At 40.2% G+C, this 18,523-nt stretch overlaps 1 protein-coding gene across 4 annotated transcripts in view; it reads right to left on the bottom strand.

Annotated features, from left to right (window-relative positions):
- The window catches only part of WAPL (WAPL cohesin release factor), a 42,079-nt gene extending 23,812 nt beyond the window's left edge, over nt 1–18,267 (bottom strand). Inside the window, exons 1-6 of one of the 4 annotated variants that reach the window (XM_034435372.3) lie at nt 17,920–18,261; nt 14,084–14,604; nt 7,382–8,419; nt 2,263–2,331; nt 1,953–2,071; nt 845–940 (exon numbers count right to left, since the gene is read on the bottom strand). In XM_034435372.3, coding sequence (XP_034291263.1) covers nt 845–940; nt 1,953–2,071; nt 2,263–2,331; nt 7,382–8,419; nt 14,084–14,582 — 1,821 coding nt within the window. In that variant the 5' untranslated portion in view covers nt 14,583–14,604; nt 17,920–18,261. Of the gene's footprint in view, nt 1–844; nt 941–1,952; nt 2,072–2,262; nt 2,332–7,381; nt 8,420–14,083; nt 14,605–17,317 lie in introns of all 4 variants that reach the window. The other 3 variants (XM_034435373.3, XM_034435374.3, XM_087871909.1) reach the window with 3 other exon arrangements.
- Between the last annotated feature and the right edge of the window lie 256 nt (nt 18,268–18,523).

Raw genomic sequence — 18,523 nt, 5'->3', positions numbered from 1 at the left:
ACTGAAAATTGCATGATGCTTAATTCCCTTCCCTTTTATGGAGCAAGGATATTTGAAATTAATTTAAATACATACTGTATTTTTCAGACTATAAGACGCACCAAGATTTCAAAGAGGTAAGTAAGAAAAAAAAAGTTTTTGCCCTCCCCGGCCCCCAGGAGCACTCTGCAGGCCTCCCAAACCCTCTGCGCACCCCGTTTTTGTGAAAAATGGGCCCATTTTTTGCAAAAATGGGACAAGCGGGGCAGGGCTTCGGGAGGCCAAAAATGGCTTTATTCGGTATACAAGACGCACCAACTTTTCCACCCTCTTTTGGGGGGGGGGGGGAGTGTGTCCTATATTCCCAAAAATAACGGTAGTTCATGTGAAGGACAGTTCATGCTGGCTGGGGAATTCTGGGAATTGAAGTCCACCATTTTCAAGTTGCAAGATGGGGAAACACTGATTTAGATCAAATCACATAACCAATGCAGATACAAAAACATATAAAGGAATGTTTAGGTCCAACTATACAGTAAGATACAAAACAGGAGAAGCTAATAAGTGGAGATCAACTAGATTGTACAACCTAGAAAAATCATGCAAGAAAAAAAAAACTTAGAACCTAAGATATTATGCTTTCTGATGAAATCCAAAACCATTATCCCTCTCTTTCCTCCCAAAATATTTATGGCACAAGTCTGACCATTTTTAAGTGAGTCTCCAATGTTGTGGTGTCAGAAATTCTGCTCCAGAACTTAACCGCTAGAATCGGCAACTGTTGTTCAGAATATTTCTTTCTACTGGTGAATGTGCGTGACCTTAACTTTTTTCAAGAAAGATGTTATAAAAATATCATACTTACTGGAACGTTGGGATTTTTCTGCACTTGTGATGCTGGAAGAACCTCAGATTCCGGCTGATTCCAATGTCTAGCATTGTACACAGCTTTTGTTGGTGACTGAAAATTAAAACAGAACATTAATTTCTGAAAGGTACCCAGTTTGTTCTTCAGAAATACCAAATGTTAAAGGTGCTGGTTAATAGAAGATTTTATAAGAATTTCTTTTCTCAAAATCTTCTAATATACTATTAGAATATTATATTAATACAATTATATTATTTCTGCGCCTCGAAATATTCCCTTAAAAACATTTTCTATATTTTAATTTTAAGTTGTAAAGATAATCCTCCAACATCAAAACTGAAATCCCATTTCATTGCTTCAAATTCTGAGAATATGTCACTGGTTTTGTAAATTTTAATAAAAAAGGTATTAGAGAGGTAGGAAAGAATTTTTCAAAATTAATCCGAAAGAGTAAGTCTTGAAAACAATTTTGAAAAGTCCCACATATCTTATATCTTTAACTTAATATAACAAGCCGTGACACAGTATATGAGAACCACAAAATCATTTAGCAGTCAAGTCCTTGTATTAATTAAATATGCCTAATTAAATATCCAGTTGTTAAGCAACTATACAGTATTGCACAGATTAAACAAAACGTCCAAACACCTATCATGTCATGTACACTTGGCAACTGGCCAAGGCTGTCAACCATCAGACCATCCCACGGTCATGTGATCAGATTTGGAACTTTCTTTTGTCAGCTTTCCACAAGCAAAGTCAGTGGGAGAGCTGGCAGGAAGTTAGAAGACATAGTCAGGTGAAGACCTCACTTAACAACCGAAACTGGGAACCACCAGGACTATCATTGCTAAGTAGCACGGTCACCCCAACATCATACTTTATGACCACATTGCTTAATGATAGAATTCTGGTCCCAATTACCATTTTTAAGTAAGGACATTTGCGACATACTATGAACTGCAGGTAGAGTTGTTCATGCTTATTATTGTATTTTTTTAATAGACATATACGCATGTAATGGTTAAAGAGACTTAACTGTGTCTTAAAACTACCTTTGAAAAGGCAATCGACTTACGAAGCTGATTTTAACATTCCTACTTACCCTCTTTGGTCCACTAAATATTTTTCGTGTATTTTCTTTAGACTTATCGCCTTGCGAATTGGTAGATTTCTTATTGCTTTCCAGAACACTGGATGAATCTTCTGCAAAGTCCATCAGCTCTACAAGAATAAAGGTTATATGGTTAACAATTAACAAATCTCTTTTTTTTTTTAAAAAAAAAAGGGGGGGGGAGTCTGTTTCAAAGGTGAAATGATTAAACATAGACTGAGAGCATCTGCTTGAAAAAGCAGCAGTACTTTTGAGAGGAGGGTGCTAAATAAAAATAAAAAGAAGTGGCAGCAAAATTTACCTATTTTATCTCCAGGAAAACGTACAGCCACCTTCTTTTGACTTAAAACCACAGTAGCTTCAGGCTCTTCTATATTTTAAAAGAGGAACAGAGGACTCCGGATTACAACTATGGTTGAGTATGTAACATTCCCCACAATGTTAAAAATAAAAAGGGGAGGAAAGATTGTGAAAATGAGTCATGTGAAAAGGATCCACTGAGTGAGTGAGGGTGGGAGCAGGGATACATGAAATTACAACCGAGGAGGAAATAAACTACTCCATCTTATTTATTTATTTTTAAAGAAAGCTGGAACCTTTCTTTTGAAGTAGCAGGGTGTTTGGTAAGGCTGACAGGAACTTCACCAATCAGCCTACTAAGCAAGAAAGAAAAAGCCTCAAATGCGTGCTAAGTAAAATCCTAGCTAATCGCCATTGTCCATGCCACCAACAGCAGCTCTATAAAGCAATTTTCGGCTTCTAATAGTAGAAAGCATCTTAATTTAGCATTAGCCAAATGGTGAGTGCCATTAACATCAGCTTCAGGATGGCTTCATGGACATGAAAGCTGAACTCATTAAGGCAAAACACAGTAAAACTGTCACCATATGCATGACTACACACAAGCAGCAGAACTGTTTCAACATCTATCAACAGTACCTGCAAAAGCTTATATATTTAGAGAAATGTCTTTCTTCAATTGATAAAAAGCTCAGAATATCCAATGTCTATAACATACTAATCAACACAATAACTGGAATTCTATGGAAGCAAAAAGCTATAAAAAAATAACATAAAACTTTAAAATGAACAAGAAGATAGTCTCAAAACCCCAGTGAAAACATCCTGATGAACTGAAATTATGTACTCCCATTCCATATAATAACATTGATTTAATAATTACTACATAGGAAAAGGTTTAACTGCAACCCTCCTTCAAATATAGATGAGGATTTGAAGCAGTAGTCACAAAGATGTATTGATAAGTATTTTTACCTCCCTATAGAAACTGACTCTACTTTAATATTTAATGCATTCGCATTTTTGATTCTACAACTATTTAAAAGGCATGCGCTTCTTCCCAGTAATCTGCCTCTTAATAACTTCCATCCTTTTCCAAAACCCACTTTGCATGCAGGAAATTAGAAACAGAAACTATGTGTTTGCTAAAATGGTTTAATTTGAAAACAGCCTCACCAAGAAAGGATCACAAGGCTGGGACTTGAGTTCACCCCACACAGTACCCTCCCAACTCTCTTGCCATGAATTCAGAAGTATTGTTTTGATATGGAAGGGCCAATATCATTCTAGGCAACCCCTCCATCCGGAGGTTTTAAGATTAAGAGAGGTATACCTCTTTAAGAGTAAAAATTATGATACACATTTCCAGCTACTTTTATCTGTATAGTGTCTAACATTTGATAACCAACAAATTAAAGTAATCAGAAGAGGACAAAAACCAGAATGTTAGGCTAATTACTAGACATCGTTCAAAACTATAGAATTATATATTTATACCTAATGCATGGATCCATTACTAACAGACAGACCCTTCCCTGTAACTAAAGAAAAAGACCACCACTTACAAAAAGGTATTTTATAAACTATTTGTAATACGAAAGCGCAATTAAGTTGAACAGCAAAGCATTATTTCTTTTGAAAGCAATTCCTGTGTTTAATAATAGAGAAGGCAAACCAAGAAGGCAATTAGATGGATGTTTGGGGGGGGGGGGAATCCAACTATAACAGTAATTTGTCAGTGGCACCAAGAGCCAGAGAGATATTGTATTAGATTTTTCTTCACTGGATATGTTCAAACGGAAGCTGGACATTTAGAAAAAAAAATAGAGGTAATATGCATAAAGAAGCAAAGTGGGGAACAAACATATTGGGGAAGAGAGGGAAGCAAACAAACAATGAAAGAGAATGCATGTAATATAAAATAAACAATATAAATTAAAGTGATAAATGAACAGATTAAAAAGGAGATTGTTGCAAATATCAAGCACAATCGGTTTCTGGAGGGTGAAATATGTAACCAAACTACAGTATTCAAATTAGCCAAGCATATAATTCAAAGACACCACCTTCTAACAATACAGGCAGAATTTTGTCCACCTTTTCTCTTCTCCAAACATTAACAAGGGTTGAGCTAAAAAACTGCAAAAATAGGCAGGAACCTGTGGGAATTGGGGAGGATGGGGGGTGCCGTCCAGGGCCACCCCCCAACTCAAATCCGTAGCCACAGAGAGCCCTCCCCCGCTACAAACCAGCAAAAACCTCCTGAAAGTGAAGAGGAAGGAAAAAGAAATAAAAAGAAATAAAAACTTTCCAGGGAATAAACTAAGCTCAACTCAAAGCTCTGGAGCTAAAATATTGCATCCATGAGTACAGACTGAGTTGAAAAAAACTGAGGAACGTCACCAAGGAGGCAGAACCTCAGAAGTTTTTAACACAGTCCATACAGCTACAGCCTAGAACAGGGGTGGGCAATTGTGGCTCTTTACAACCTGTGGACTTCAACTCCCAGAATTCCTGAGACAGCCAAGCTGTCTCAGGAATTCTGGGAGTTGAAGTCCACAGGTTGTAAAAGAGCCACAATTGCCCACCCCTGGCCTAAAATAACCCAGCCTGGCACCTCCCATTTCCACACTATGGAGAACAGGTCTGTTTTCCAAGATGAAGAAATCTCGTTGATGAGGATAGACTGGAATTTGTTTCAACCCGTATTTCAAAAGACGAATTTTCCCATGGCCTACTCAGAAAGCCTCACTTGGTTCCAGCGTAGAGCAAAAAAACATGGAATCATAGTTTTGAGTACTGCAGAGAAAAAAAAAGTCTCGGCTTCAAATTATTTATTACACTCCAACTAGCACGGGAGGGCTTAGGAACACAGATGGCTATTTTTTGGTCTTGTCGTCATCAAATGATCAAGACTGAAAGCAGACTCCTAAATATTTGCCAACCTCAAGCAAGAGACTGCTGATTTCCCAAATAGGCAGCAGTTGGTAAGATGGGGAATACGACTACCTTCACTTAGTGGAATTAAGTTGCAACTGATTAATGTGGCAGAATGTTGCTTGAAGTCTGAAGCCTCCGACAATCACTAATCTAGAATGACAGCAGTGTCAACACAAAGAGGCATGGAAGGGGATTACGCTCTGGGGTAGAGCCTGAATCACGCAATTAATATAAATATTTAATAAAAGTGGGGAGTCCTCTTTTAAAGTGGGAATAAATAGAGAGAGACTTCCATTCATAGCACCTGTAAGTGTTAAGTATTTTTGTAGAATATAATATAGCTGGGAGGGAGTTAAAAAAATAATATATTAATTTGGTTGCCCGTTTCTTTCACACTTCTCTGGAGGAACTGATAGCATCTGTTGTGAATGCCCTTAGCTGGATTCCGGCATGAAGCGTACTGGCTGGGGAATTCTGGGAATAGAAGTCCACATATCTTTCAGTTGCCAAGTTTGAAAAACACTAGTTTAAATGAATATCTTCATTTCTACTTAATGGTAGGCTCCTTCCATGGATAAGTAGCAGTTTAATAACAACTCAGATATTCTATAGTCATTTGAATGGTAAACTCTCACAGCCAACTCTATCCTCATTGAAAAACAAACCACTTTCTAATACAACTTTGTGTTTTAATTGTTGTTTTTTACGATGCCTTTTTAAATGTACGCTGCCCAGGGTCTCAAATCATTATAAATATGACGTATAAATAAGTAAATAAAATGTATGAACTGCCAAAGCAGCTAAACACAATTTTCATTGAAGAAATCCAACCATCTCAATAATATGAGATCATAAAACATTATTTATTCTGGCACAATACCAAGAGCTATCTGACTGCAATTAAGGTTCTTTCTAGTTCTTTTAAAGCTAATTTAGAGACCCAATTAAGTATCAGGAGTTTCTTTTGAAATATATGCAAAGCAGAGAAATTATCTTTGTAATGGAGAATTCTGTAATTTTTTTAAAAAAAAAATTTAACTGAAGAATTTCTTTACTGCCTAGTTCAAATGTAATTCTCTCCTACTCTGTGATTAAATTATTTATACCACAGCTAAATCATCCTTTATTTAGAATCTTTAAACATTAACCAGTCTATCTTATTATTGACACAGTTCAAGCATTTTTACTGAAAGTTTCACTTCCTTGATAAATTGATGGATGTTTCTTTTTTTGTAGATTGTGCATCTTTTCAGTAGATGAAATAAATTTAAAACATGTACTTCTAATTATTTCACAAGCAATTCATTGTATCACTTTAACAAATGTTCACAAATAAAGACTCTGGAATCAAATATATGCTACCTGCTATTGCTTAAACCCATTAATTACTTTTATAAAATCCAAGTTACTTCTATCAAACATCAAGCTACATAAAAATGCAGGATGGATAATCAAGACTTTGTTAGAAATTCTTCAGTTTGCTTTGGTTTCCTATTACCTGAATCACTTCAACACTTACATTGAATCCAAGGATGCTTTCAGTTTACTATTCCTTTTTCGATATACCTTTGTGTTGGAAGACTTCTAAAATAATATAATTCTGCATATTCAAAATTAGTGTCATTCTACACTTTAACATTAGGCATGTTAGAATGGAAAAGTGTTTCTAAGGACCCAGATATTCAGTTTTTCTACAAAGTTTGATCTCCAGAGGTGGATAAACACAGGCAGCTGAAAATTTGCTCATCTATTTTTGAGACATCTTGACATATCAAAGTCTCAATGTTATTTATTAGGATATATAATTATAATCCAATTAGCGTCAAGAAGCAGAAACTTTAAAAAATAAACAAATTAGTCTATTGGCCCACGGGGAGCAAATATCAACCTACAAGGTTGACTCTGCTATAGAAGATTAGATTAGATTTATATTATAATTTAACACAGTATTCAGACTCTCTCAATTTAATGATAAAACTCACACTTTAAAATTACTAATCGGGAAAATTCAGTTCATCTGTGTTCAGTAGTCATTTATTCTATGGATTTTCATCAAAAAATACAGATAAAAATTTGCTGCTTATTCTCAGCATAAGTAAATTAAGGTTTAATGAGTTAGTTCCCTCTACCTGAGTGGGCAAAACCACATGTGTTAAACACCCAGGGATATGCTGACTTACCTGAATTGGAACTTGACTGGCTATCCTGGGAATAGCTCTCATTTCCATCCGAAGTGGATTGTTGCGAAGAAGCGGCAACTGTGGTTTGGCTTCTTTTTTTATTGACTTTCCGCTCCAACAGTCGTTCTTCGTCATCATCCTCGCTTTCGCTTAAGTCATCAAACCCAAAGTATTTAATTTTGTAATTGGAGCTCCCAGAGGTTCTGGACCCGCCTTCGCCACCCCCGCCTTCGTCGTTGTCGTCGAAGCCAAAAAATTCTAATTTGACGTCTTTCTTGGATTTGGTATTGCTAGGTCGGAATCGAGTTGTCGTCTTGGCCGTAGCGATGTCGGCTTTCTTCCGTAGACGGCCTGCTTCCCCCAGGTCAGTGGGCGCGGCTGTGGTGAATTCATCCATGCGGTCCATGGTGTCTTGTATGGTGACGTTGCAAACCGATAAGCAGGATGGATGGAGAACAGTGTAGTCTCTAGTCCTTCCTGTGCCTTTAAAACTGGTCCCACTACTTAGAGCAACCTTTCTTACTGGGTTCACACCATCTGCATTTGAATCACTGTTTGCTTTGGCTAGAGGTTGAAGAGTGCCATCCAGCAGCTTATCAAAATTTGACATTCCCTGCAATTTCGTTTTGCTTGATCTACAGTATGTCCGACAGTTACTCGGCCTGAGAACAGTTTGCATCAGTTCTTCGTTAATGGCTTCCTTTGGGCTCTCCATTTCTTCCTTGACTAGCTCTTCGTCCTTGTGTTTTATCTCTGAAAGCGGATCATCATCAAATCCTAACATATATTCTCCTCTTTGGGCATCCTCGTTCTCATCTTCCCAATCATATAAGCCAGTTATTAGCGACCCTTTAGTATGAGATACGTCCAAGGGAGAGTCTCTGTTGGCAATATGGCAATCCCAAGAGTCATGCGATTCCTTGAGTTCAATGTTGTATCCAGAAATTTCTGCTATTTGAGCGTTAACGCTATTGTCTTCAGCATTCTTGTACAGGAAATGGCTGTTCTCGTTGTCCTCGGGATAACTCAGTGCAGTATCTAGAAAATAAAAACCAGTGAAAGAAATATATACCTGACACTACAAACCGAAGTGAGTTTAACAGTATTTTTCATCAACAGCATTATAAAAGCAGATGTTTTGTAAAAAACATCTTCCCTATTTTGGCATGTTTGACTTAAATAATACACATCTTGTTTAGAGTGTTTTTCCTAAACAATGATTGAAGGAAACAGTCGCATTGAGGAAGAAAAACACTTTTCTTGACTCAGCCTTCCATCCTTCCAAGGTGGGTAAAATGAGGACCCAAATTGTTGGGGGCAATATGCTGACTCTGTAAACCACTTACAGAGGGTTGTAAAACACTGTAAAATTAAGTCTAAGTGCTATTGCTATTGCTTTTGCCCAAGCAAGAGGGAAATTTTGGGGAAAATACCTCAATAAAATGACTAGCCATTATGTACAAGAGCCAGCAAAGGTTTATGTTGCACTATTTATTTATTTAATGAGATTTATATGCCGCCCTATCTCCAGCCGGACTCAGGGAGGCTCACAACAGTAAACATTAGAAACAGAGGCCAGTCAATCTCCCTCTCTCTCAGCTCAGCCTACCACGCAGGATAGTGTTTGTGGGAGACTGACACACTGCTCTTAGATAATAGCAGTGTTCCAATATTTGAGGGGCTGCCCAAAGGAAGGGGGGGTCAACCCCTCCAAAGCACCTGAAGACAGGTGCACCTGAAGATAGTCCAAAGCACCTGAAGACAAGACAAGAAGCAATGGATGGAAACTAATCAAGGAGAGAAGCAACCTAAAACTAAGGAGAAACTTCCTGACAGTGAGAACAATCAATCACTGTAACAGCTTGCTTGCAGAAGTTGTGGGTGCTTCATCGTTGGAGGCTTTTAAGAAGAAAATGGACAACTATTTGTCCAGAATGGTAGAGGGTCTCCTGCTTCAGCAGGGAGTAGACTAAAAGACCTCCAAGGTCCTTTCCAACTCTTGTTATTCTGTTATATAACTACATACCACATAAAAGTACTGCTATTAACAACGTATATGTCAGCCATTTTACATCTTACTGAAAGCAACACAGGTAGTACTAAAATTACGACCATAATTGAGCCCGAAATTACAGTCACAGGTTGTGGTCATTAAGCAGGTCACCATGGGACCGTGACCCATTTTACAACCTTTTTACAACCTAAGTGTAAACAACCCAAGTCACCCAGCCAGCTTTCATGCCTAAGACTAGAATTCACAATCTCCTGGTTTCTAATCTTGTGTTTTAACCAGTAGAAAGTATTGGCACCAAGTGCCAAAACAGGAGCATGCACGCGTGGGGGAGCGCCAGAAACCAGAAGAGCAGCTCCCTGGCGCGCGCACACAGTGTGGCAGTTTAGAAGCAAAAAGAACCTCAGGCCTCAGAGCTTTATTTTATTGGGGGGTGTTCCTTGGAACCCTGACACGTGGGAGTGCCAGTAACCGGAATAGCAGTTCCCAGGTGCGCATGCGTGAGCTGGGAGACTGAGCTTCTGGTTTCTGGCGTGCACATGGCGCCAGTCACCTGGTCTTCCGTTTTTTGGCGTGCATGCAAAGACCAGCTGGTCTTCACGCATGCGGGAGCACCGAAAACCAGAAGCTCAGCTTCCCGACACGCGCAGTTCCTTTTCTAGTGATCCTCAACATGCAATTTCCTTTTTTAAAAAACAACAGCTCCACAATGGAACAATATTTTCACTAAGTTGTCCACTATTGCTCTAAATTAGACTTTTCCTGGTGGTGAACATATATACATACATACATTTTCTATAGCCATCCATCTCAGTCAATGATTCTGGATGGCTTGCAATTCAAAAAACAGTTAGTTAAAATACTAGAAACGTTTTACAATATAAGCTGCATTCACCAAGTCTGAAAATTCCTGCTGAAGTTCTTAATTCCATGGGGGGGGGGGAGACTGGGGGGGGGGAAGAGGGAAGAAGGGGCTTGACTACAATAAATTAGTTGGTGTCTTTTGCAAACGTGGTTATCTCTCTTCTCATTTATAATTCCAGATCACTTATGAAAAGGTGAAAATATTGGGCCCAGTTTCCTAACATCTCTTTTGTTTGAACTCAGATTTGGAAGAAACTGAAGACAATTTCAGCATTACAACTACCTTATTTACGGCAGTGTGGTGTTGCACTGATAGACTAATGTTTGTATCAGAAGAGAAACATTAAGTAGACACCTCCCCAACTATAACTCAAGAATACGTGCACCAACGTACTATCAAAAAAGACAGAAGGTGTGATAAAACTCATTTTGATGCTTTTGAACATTAGATATCTCCAAACGGAGCAAAAAACCTGAACTCTATGAAATATTTTTTTTAAGAGGAGTATCTGCCATGGATAGATAAAATGATATATATTGGCAACAGTGGCCATCAGTATAGGACAGTATTGCAAATTATAACAGCTACATAATTTGCATGGTAAAAAGACTGCTGCAGGTAGCAGAATTTGCACATCATCCTAAACCACAATTTAGTGCAATTTAGATAAGCCACAAATCTCCTATTGTCCGTTTTCTTCAGTAGTTCTTGCTTTTCTGATTAAATTTCAGATCGTTATTTTGTTAGATGTTAGCTATGGTTAATCTTAAAAAGCTTTAATAATTTTTCAACTTGTTTGGATTAACAAACTAAATAACATATACTTAACGTGTACTTTATCAGTACAGACACTGTCCATAATTTAAGCTTTTAATCTCCCAGCCATGCAGAAGAGAGAGGCAGCCAAGCATTGTTCACTGTGGCTCATTTGGGTGACAATAAACTATGGTCTAATGTCACATACAGGTTACATACAATCTGATGCTCAAGCAAAATGCCTTTAAATCTTACAAAAAGTGTGGAAATCCAATGAAGATTTTTTTAAAAAAAAATTAGCACTCCAACGGTATTATGTCTACTAGCTGAAGTGCAAGGTGATGAGGACACAACTTTGTTTTAAACAGCTCATTTTCTAGGACTCAGAAAGAAACCAAAACAATTTCTTCACTCACACCTGAACCTTGCTTAATTTTATAAATATATGTGTATGTTACCATAATTTGACTAAATATGCAGGCACAGGCCTAGTGAATGAAGAGTTGTTATTTTAAAAAGGATTTCAGGAATCCAGATGACTATTACTCTGTGGGATTTCATCTGAGTAAGTAAACACCATATGTTTTTCTTCCAATTCTTGAGCAGGTGGATTTCACTAATGAATAGTATTATTACCCTATGATTTTCACCCGAAGCTTGAGTTCTATTAAAACCTTCAATTTTGTATCCTTTTTTCAAGGCTCAGTATTTTCAAAAACCAACACACACACAAATTGTGTGTGTACACACACATACATATACACAGATACACAGTTCTACATTAACACTTCATATGTAATTTAAAACAGTTGGACATTTATAGCAAGAGAACAAAACATGGCTCTTTTTCCCCCCTACTTATTCCTGCATTAACTTACTTTTATTCACAGGTGATATTTACATGTTTTAGCACTTGTTATATTCCTATCCTACCCCATGGGTAGAAAAGTACCCACTTTCAAGACAGAGCAGAAGGCCATTACAATTACATTTCTATTCTATTTCCAATATGCACAGTTCTTTTAAGAAAACGCCTTCAATTAACACACTACTTAAACAGAGATGGTAAGTAATTGAATTTTAACTGTTCCAAAACTGAAAAGTATAAAGCCATTAAGCGGTAATCAGGTACACCCTACAGTTTTACAAAGATTGCTTAAGATTAGCAAAAAGCTTTGGATTTGTTGAAAATGTTATATAAATAGCAATAGTTAGTAGTTTTTAGCATATGAATGCAATGAAGTTTGATGAGTTTATTTGTAGATGCAAACCACCTGTAAACTGAATAGGAAATGGATTAAAGCATTGTAGAAAAGATAGCACTTCTGGTAACTTCCTGAAAGGAATTACCCAGGGTGGATAAAAATCGATTAAAAAAAATAATTAAAAAAAATCTATTTTTAAAATTTAAATTGGATTTTTATTATTTAAATCGGATTTTTTAAATCAAATTTATTTTAATAAAATGCTTTTGGAGTAAAAATCTATTTAAAGATAGTTTTCTATTTAAGATACATCAATAATTTAGTTTATTCAGCATGAAATGGAGCTTAGTTATGTAGCATGAGGCTGTATATTCTGCAATATTTACATTTTTGGTAAACTCACTTCAATGAGTCCAAGCTCTGCAAGCTAAATAGGAAACCTTCATTTTGTTTGCAAATAATAATATTAAAGATTCTAACTACCAACAAGAATGAGTCCTTACTTTTAAAGAGCATCTGTCATTTCAGATCCATCATGGAAGCACCTGTTAGTGGGCATCCACTCACCTGCTGTCTGCCACGTCCCTCACCTTGTTGTGTCGCTGCCGCATCACCAGCCATCCCATTAAAGTGAATGGGACCGTCGGTGAGTCAACAGCGGGTCAGAGGAGGAGCCGCTGCAGGACAGAGATGACAGTTGCTCTTTAAAAATTATGATTTAAATCGAGCGGATTTAAATCAAGCTTTTTTACTAGTGATTTAAATCATGATTTAAATCGACTTGATTTAAACTGACTTGATTTAAATCAACTTAGGAGTCTTGGATCCAGATAGTTCTACAGCAATATTATTGTTTCCAAGAAATCACACACACCTCTACACAAATCACTGTAGGTGATGGTTCAAAAAACAGGCCCTGTGCTAGAGTGTATAGCAGATTTTAATGGCTTGGATTAGCAAAGTGACTGGGAAAAGAATAACAACGGATAGCTAAAATACCATTTAGAGGTACTGTATTCTATTTAAAGAAATCCTCCTTTAGGAGATAAAGAAAAATATGCCCATTTCAGACCAATGATCCTGCAACGTTCCTCTATATAAACTAATACAACACACTCGGTATAAGTATACAAACCTTGCTGTTCCAGGAAGTAAAAATGTCAGAGATGCCTATAACATTTTGTTTCTCATTCAGACCATGCCAATCCAGCCATTTTGGTAGCTTTCTAGAAGTCCCTTCTCCACCTCACCAACTCCCCCAGAAGCTAGCTTGGCATCATCCAGAGAAACAGAACACTTTGGCATTCACCAGAATATTTTGTTCCCAGAGTAGTTTTGTACATCCCTCCGTGAATGAGTTGTATTCTTTAATATCATGTTAGGGTTATACACTTTAACTGACAGATCCAGTACAGTACTGGAAGCATGAGTATTTTAAAACCGTACAAGATGTGTAAAGTTGGAAGATGTTGCTGACTCTGTACTAGTGCTATATGATAGGGAAGAGATTATGTTGAACAGGTGGCCTTTTGTATGAATTTCTTAACTTGGATTCACTTCACTTAAGGATTAAAAGGGTTCTGATATTGATGCTTTAACAATAAATTTAACATTTGGTTGTTCAGAAACAGATTAGGGAGACTAATTTGTCAAACGTTGTGAAGATTCTCATCTCCTTATGGTAAACTTCAGAATATGAGACGTATCTAAAACCGCCTTCTTCCCTGCCACCATTGCCAAGCACATGCCAATTGGAGTGATTCGAATCAGAAAACTAGCATTTGGCAAAGACAATGACTGGCTAGGTAGCTTGCCACACCAGCCTAACGGTCAACTTCGTGCACGACTACACTACGTGAGCATACCTGCGGCTAGAGGGATAGCACTGCTACTTCTGAAGTCTTCTTCTGCTGCGTTTCTGGCCAAATTCTTCTCTTTCAAATCATGCACGGCATTATCAAAAGACACCATTTTGCTGGCCAAGGCATCTTCACCAACCAAGGGAGGAAATTTGCTATTAGACTCAAGTACAGAAGAGAAGTCTCCAGGCTGAGAAGCTTCAAGTGACTCCAACTGAGCAGAGCCTTTGGCTTGGGACACGTTCTTGGAAGAAACTGGCAAAGATTCTTCATCGCTGTCAAATCCAAATGGATCTTCTATTGCTTCCTCTTCTACTTTGGGTTTCTTAGGGATCTCGGAAATATCTGGCTTGCTGTTGGGCCTCTTTTGGCCTAGCTTGGCCATAAAGGTAGTTTCTCCCCATTTTGTACTGAGAGTGGTCCGTTTGTTTGAAAAAACTTCATCAAATTTTGAATTGCCATTACCACCTTTCCTGCTATATGTCTTCCCAAATCTGGATGTCATTTTGACGCCTGTTTCATATTCTCTGTGGAAAGAAAAAAAATTGCTTTAAAATACAATTTCTATTTTATTTAAAAGAACATTTGCGTATTTCACATTTTAAAATGGTGAACAAAATCCTTGGCATTTCGAAGCTGCGTTTAAAAAAATCATTCAAGAGGTGATGAAACCACCCAAAATAAAGGCACGGTTCTTTACACGTTGCCTGCACAAATAGAAAATGCCCGAGAGTTGTTTTGAAGAAGTCTGCTTTCCCCCAAACAGTATGTCATGTGATATCAAGAAAATATTGTAAATGATTTTTTTTTTTTGTTGACGTAAAACCACTTTTATCTATGGCTGAAAACTCTAACCACTCTCTATGTATAAATCAATATTGCAAGATGAAGAGAAGAAAACAGCTGAGGATGAAGGAACTGCTCTACATTTTAATGTCTCTTACAAGTGCAAGTTTTTTATAGTGAATATAAGCCAATGCCATCTGTCAAATTTCATCAACCCTGATACACAGATAAAGAAAATATGTCCTCCCTGCCCCCAAACATTGTGGATATTAATAAGGAATTTGAGAACGATACATATAATAAATGACTTTGGTTCTTCATCCAGCATATTTTCATAGATAAAAATGGACAACTGTTTACAGCTAAGCTTATAATACCTCAGCCTGATCCTGGAGGGCCATTCTCATGTCCTTATAAACTAGCCTACATAATGAATGAATTCGGACCATATAGTTAATGTATACTTCAACTTGTAATGTGATCCCAGAGAAGTCTGTCAAGTCTGTTTACTGTGGTAAACAAATCCTGTGAATGCAACCCGTATTTGTTAATACATTATCCCAAACACTCCGAGTCATATCCATTCAAAGTAGAGTGTATTGTACTAGCCAATTTCTAGGCAATAAATTATGACTGATTATTGCCAGAGAACCACACTTTTTTCACCAGTCTCAACTTAAAAAATGGTCCATGTATAAAACCCATTTTAAGAATACTCAGAGACTGGTATTTGACTAAAGAGCACAAACATTAACAAGCTTAACCTAAAGGCAGATTTAGATACTTGAATGTTAACTAGATTATAGTATTTACAATACAGAAGATCCAGTTAGACCACTGGCTTTCTACCTGAAAACACGCCTACAGTACTTGTTCATTGTACAGCTTTTCTGAACCCGAATGCTCCAGATGCATTAAAATATATCGAAGCTTTCTAGATATTAAGAGAGTGGGATTGCAGTGATCTGGAGATGTTTGTACAAAAAAAAAATGCTATCAGAATGAGCAAGTCCCAGGTGATCTGTACTCGTATAAGGAACTAACTTTAGCAGACACAGTAGGAACACTGGTGGCATTCATCAACATATTTTAGCTTTGGCTGCCAAATGATTTTTCTCACCAAGGAAGTCTACTGTCGGGAGACATGTTCAAGTGTAGTATTACTGGGAAGAAGAAGAAAAAAAAAACCCCAAGAGTGAACCAGAAGCTGCTGTCACAGACAAGAAATCTTATCTACCTTACACGGGTTTATAAAATGTTGATTAACAACTGGTATTTACATTTCGAAACTAAAAAGCAGGGTCAGCTCTGAATCCTTTTACCTATCCCTTCTTCCCAGTAAGCTTTGATCATACAATCCCGGTCCTGTCCCTTCACTATATCTAATTCCCCCCAATCCGATCCTGCCGGAGTGAGATTCCGTTTACCTGGTCCTTCTTCCCCCAAAAAGCTGTCCCTGACTGAGATCCAGAGTTTGCACTTCCACTGGCTTTCCCTCACTGTATCTAATTCAATCCTTCCCACCCTCCTCTCGGTTTTTCACTGGCAGGAATAATTTCAAGAAGCCCAAGATGTGCCAAGGCAAAACTTCAGTCAGCCTCTGCAGACTTGGCATTAAAAGAGAGAGAGAGAGAGAAGAAGAGAGAGCACCTTATTATCTTCCTTTTCTCTCCCTACAATTATGTCTAATTAGGCTAGGAAGTTTCAAGCTCCCAAACAGCTCAGCCGGAGCCTTAAATTAGACAAGCCTCGTCTGAAATGACTCCCTTAACCCACCATTGGGAAAAGCCGGGAGTACCTATAGGGACTTTCCTCCCTTCCTTCCTTCTGCTTTCCTCCCTATCTTCCTTCCTTCCTCTCCTTCCCTCCCTCCCTATCTTCCTCTGCTTCCTTCCTCTGCTTTCCTCCCTATCTTTCTTCCTTCCTATCCTTCCCTCCCTCTCTCCCTCTGCTTCTCTCTCTCCCTCTTTCTCTGCTTCCCTCCCTCCCTCTCTCCCTCCCTATCTTCCTTCCTTCCTCTCCTTTCCTCCCTCTTCTCTCCCTCCCTCTTTCTCTGCTTCCCTCCCTCCCTATCTTTCTTCCTTCCTCTCCTTCCCTCTACTTCTTTCCCTCCCTTTTTTTCTCTGCTTCCCTCCCTCCCTATCTTCCTGTTTCCTTCCCTCCCTCCCTTCCTCTCCTTCCCTCCCTATCTTCCTTCCTTCCTCTGCTTTCCTCCCTCATCTTCCTTCCTTCCTCTCCTTCCTTCTTCTCCTTCCCTCCCTCCCTATCTTCCTTCCTTCCTCTCCTTCCCTCCCTCCCTATCTTCCTTCCTTCTTCTCCTTCCTTCCCTCCCTCTCTCCCTCCCTTCCTTTGCTTCCCTTCCTTCCTCTTTCACTTTTCCTTTGTCATGGATATCCTCGGCCAGGCATCAAACAACCTCAACCACCACAACGCTGCCAAGAAAAGTTGCCTTGCCTGACACAAAGTGTTGAATGGATCCAGAATCAATCTCGCCACATCAAAACCACGAAAAGGCGCATCCGGGATCCCCTCTCCGTCTTTTATTATTATTATTATTATTATTAGTATTAGTATTATCATTAAAGAGGGCTGTGGGAGGGGGGGGAGAGAGAAAGACACGGCTAATGGGGGCCTCGAAAGCCAGCCCCCCCCTCCCCGCTCCTTTTTCTCAACTGCCCTCCATCCGCCCCACCCTCCCTCCCTCCCTCCCTCCCTCCCAGGGAAAAGGCCCAGAAGATGAAGGGCGGCCTTGGGTTCCCGATCCAGGCCAGGCCGCCTCTCCGCCAGGGGAGAAGCACGGGTAGGTGCGTGGGGGGGGTGTCTCTGGGGGAGAGGAGGCCACCAGGAAATCCCCGCCTGACGGGCCGATCCGGGGCCGGGGCAGCCCCCACAGGGCCATTTCCGCCCCCAGCGCCTGCGTGGCTTTCCGCCGACAGACGCGCCTCCCGCCTCCATCCCCGGCCGAGGAGCGGCGTCGCCCCGTCCCAGGCTTCCCTTCAGCCCGGAGGAGGCCGGCGAGGCCCGAGGCCCGAGGGGGGCCGTGCCGCCTTACTTACCTCAGGAGGCCCGGGAGGAGCGGCGGGCAGGGCCTCCTCAGCCGCCGGCCGGGGCCGAGCGACTCTCCGCGGCCCGCCTAAGGCGGGAGGACGCGGCGTCGCCTCCGCCGCCCCCTGCGCCGCCGCTTCCTGCGCGCCGGGGGGAGGACGACGACTACGATGGCGGCGGTGCTGCGAGCAGGGCCCTGGACCATCGCGCCGCCATTTGCCCCCGCTGCTTCCGTCACGGAGCGCCGCCCCCCGGCCAGGACGCCGCCAATCCGCGCGCGCCTTACTCAACCAGCCCGACGGGCCCTCGCCGCGCCTGCGCAACGCCTCGCGGCGGGGCGCGGCCGGGCCCCACTGCGCATGCCAGCCCCGGGGGCTGCTGGGGATTGTAGGCGGCGGGAGATCGCTGTGCTGACTCAGCGCCCGGGGGAGGCTGGGAAGACTGAGCTGGCCGCGTTTCTTCCCCTCCCCCTCCCTCCCCACATAAACACACGCTTGGCTTCACAGTTCGGCCAGGCGGAGTGATCGGTGGGGCCTCCTTTTTGGAAGCACTTTTGGCTTCCAGGAGTGGCCCACGCCACTAGGATTTCCTGGTGGTCTCCCACCCAAAACGTTA

Source organism: Pantherophis guttatus, chromosome 6 (assembly GCF_059756535.1).
Source record: "Pantherophis guttatus breed Tessera chromosome 6, ASM5975653v1, whole genome shotgun sequence".
Lineage (NCBI taxonomy): Eukaryota > Metazoa > Chordata > Lepidosauria > Squamata > Colubridae > Pantherophis > Pantherophis guttatus.
The sequence above is the reverse complement of the archived record's forward strand: the minus strand, read 5'-3'. Positions and strand labels throughout refer to the sequence as shown.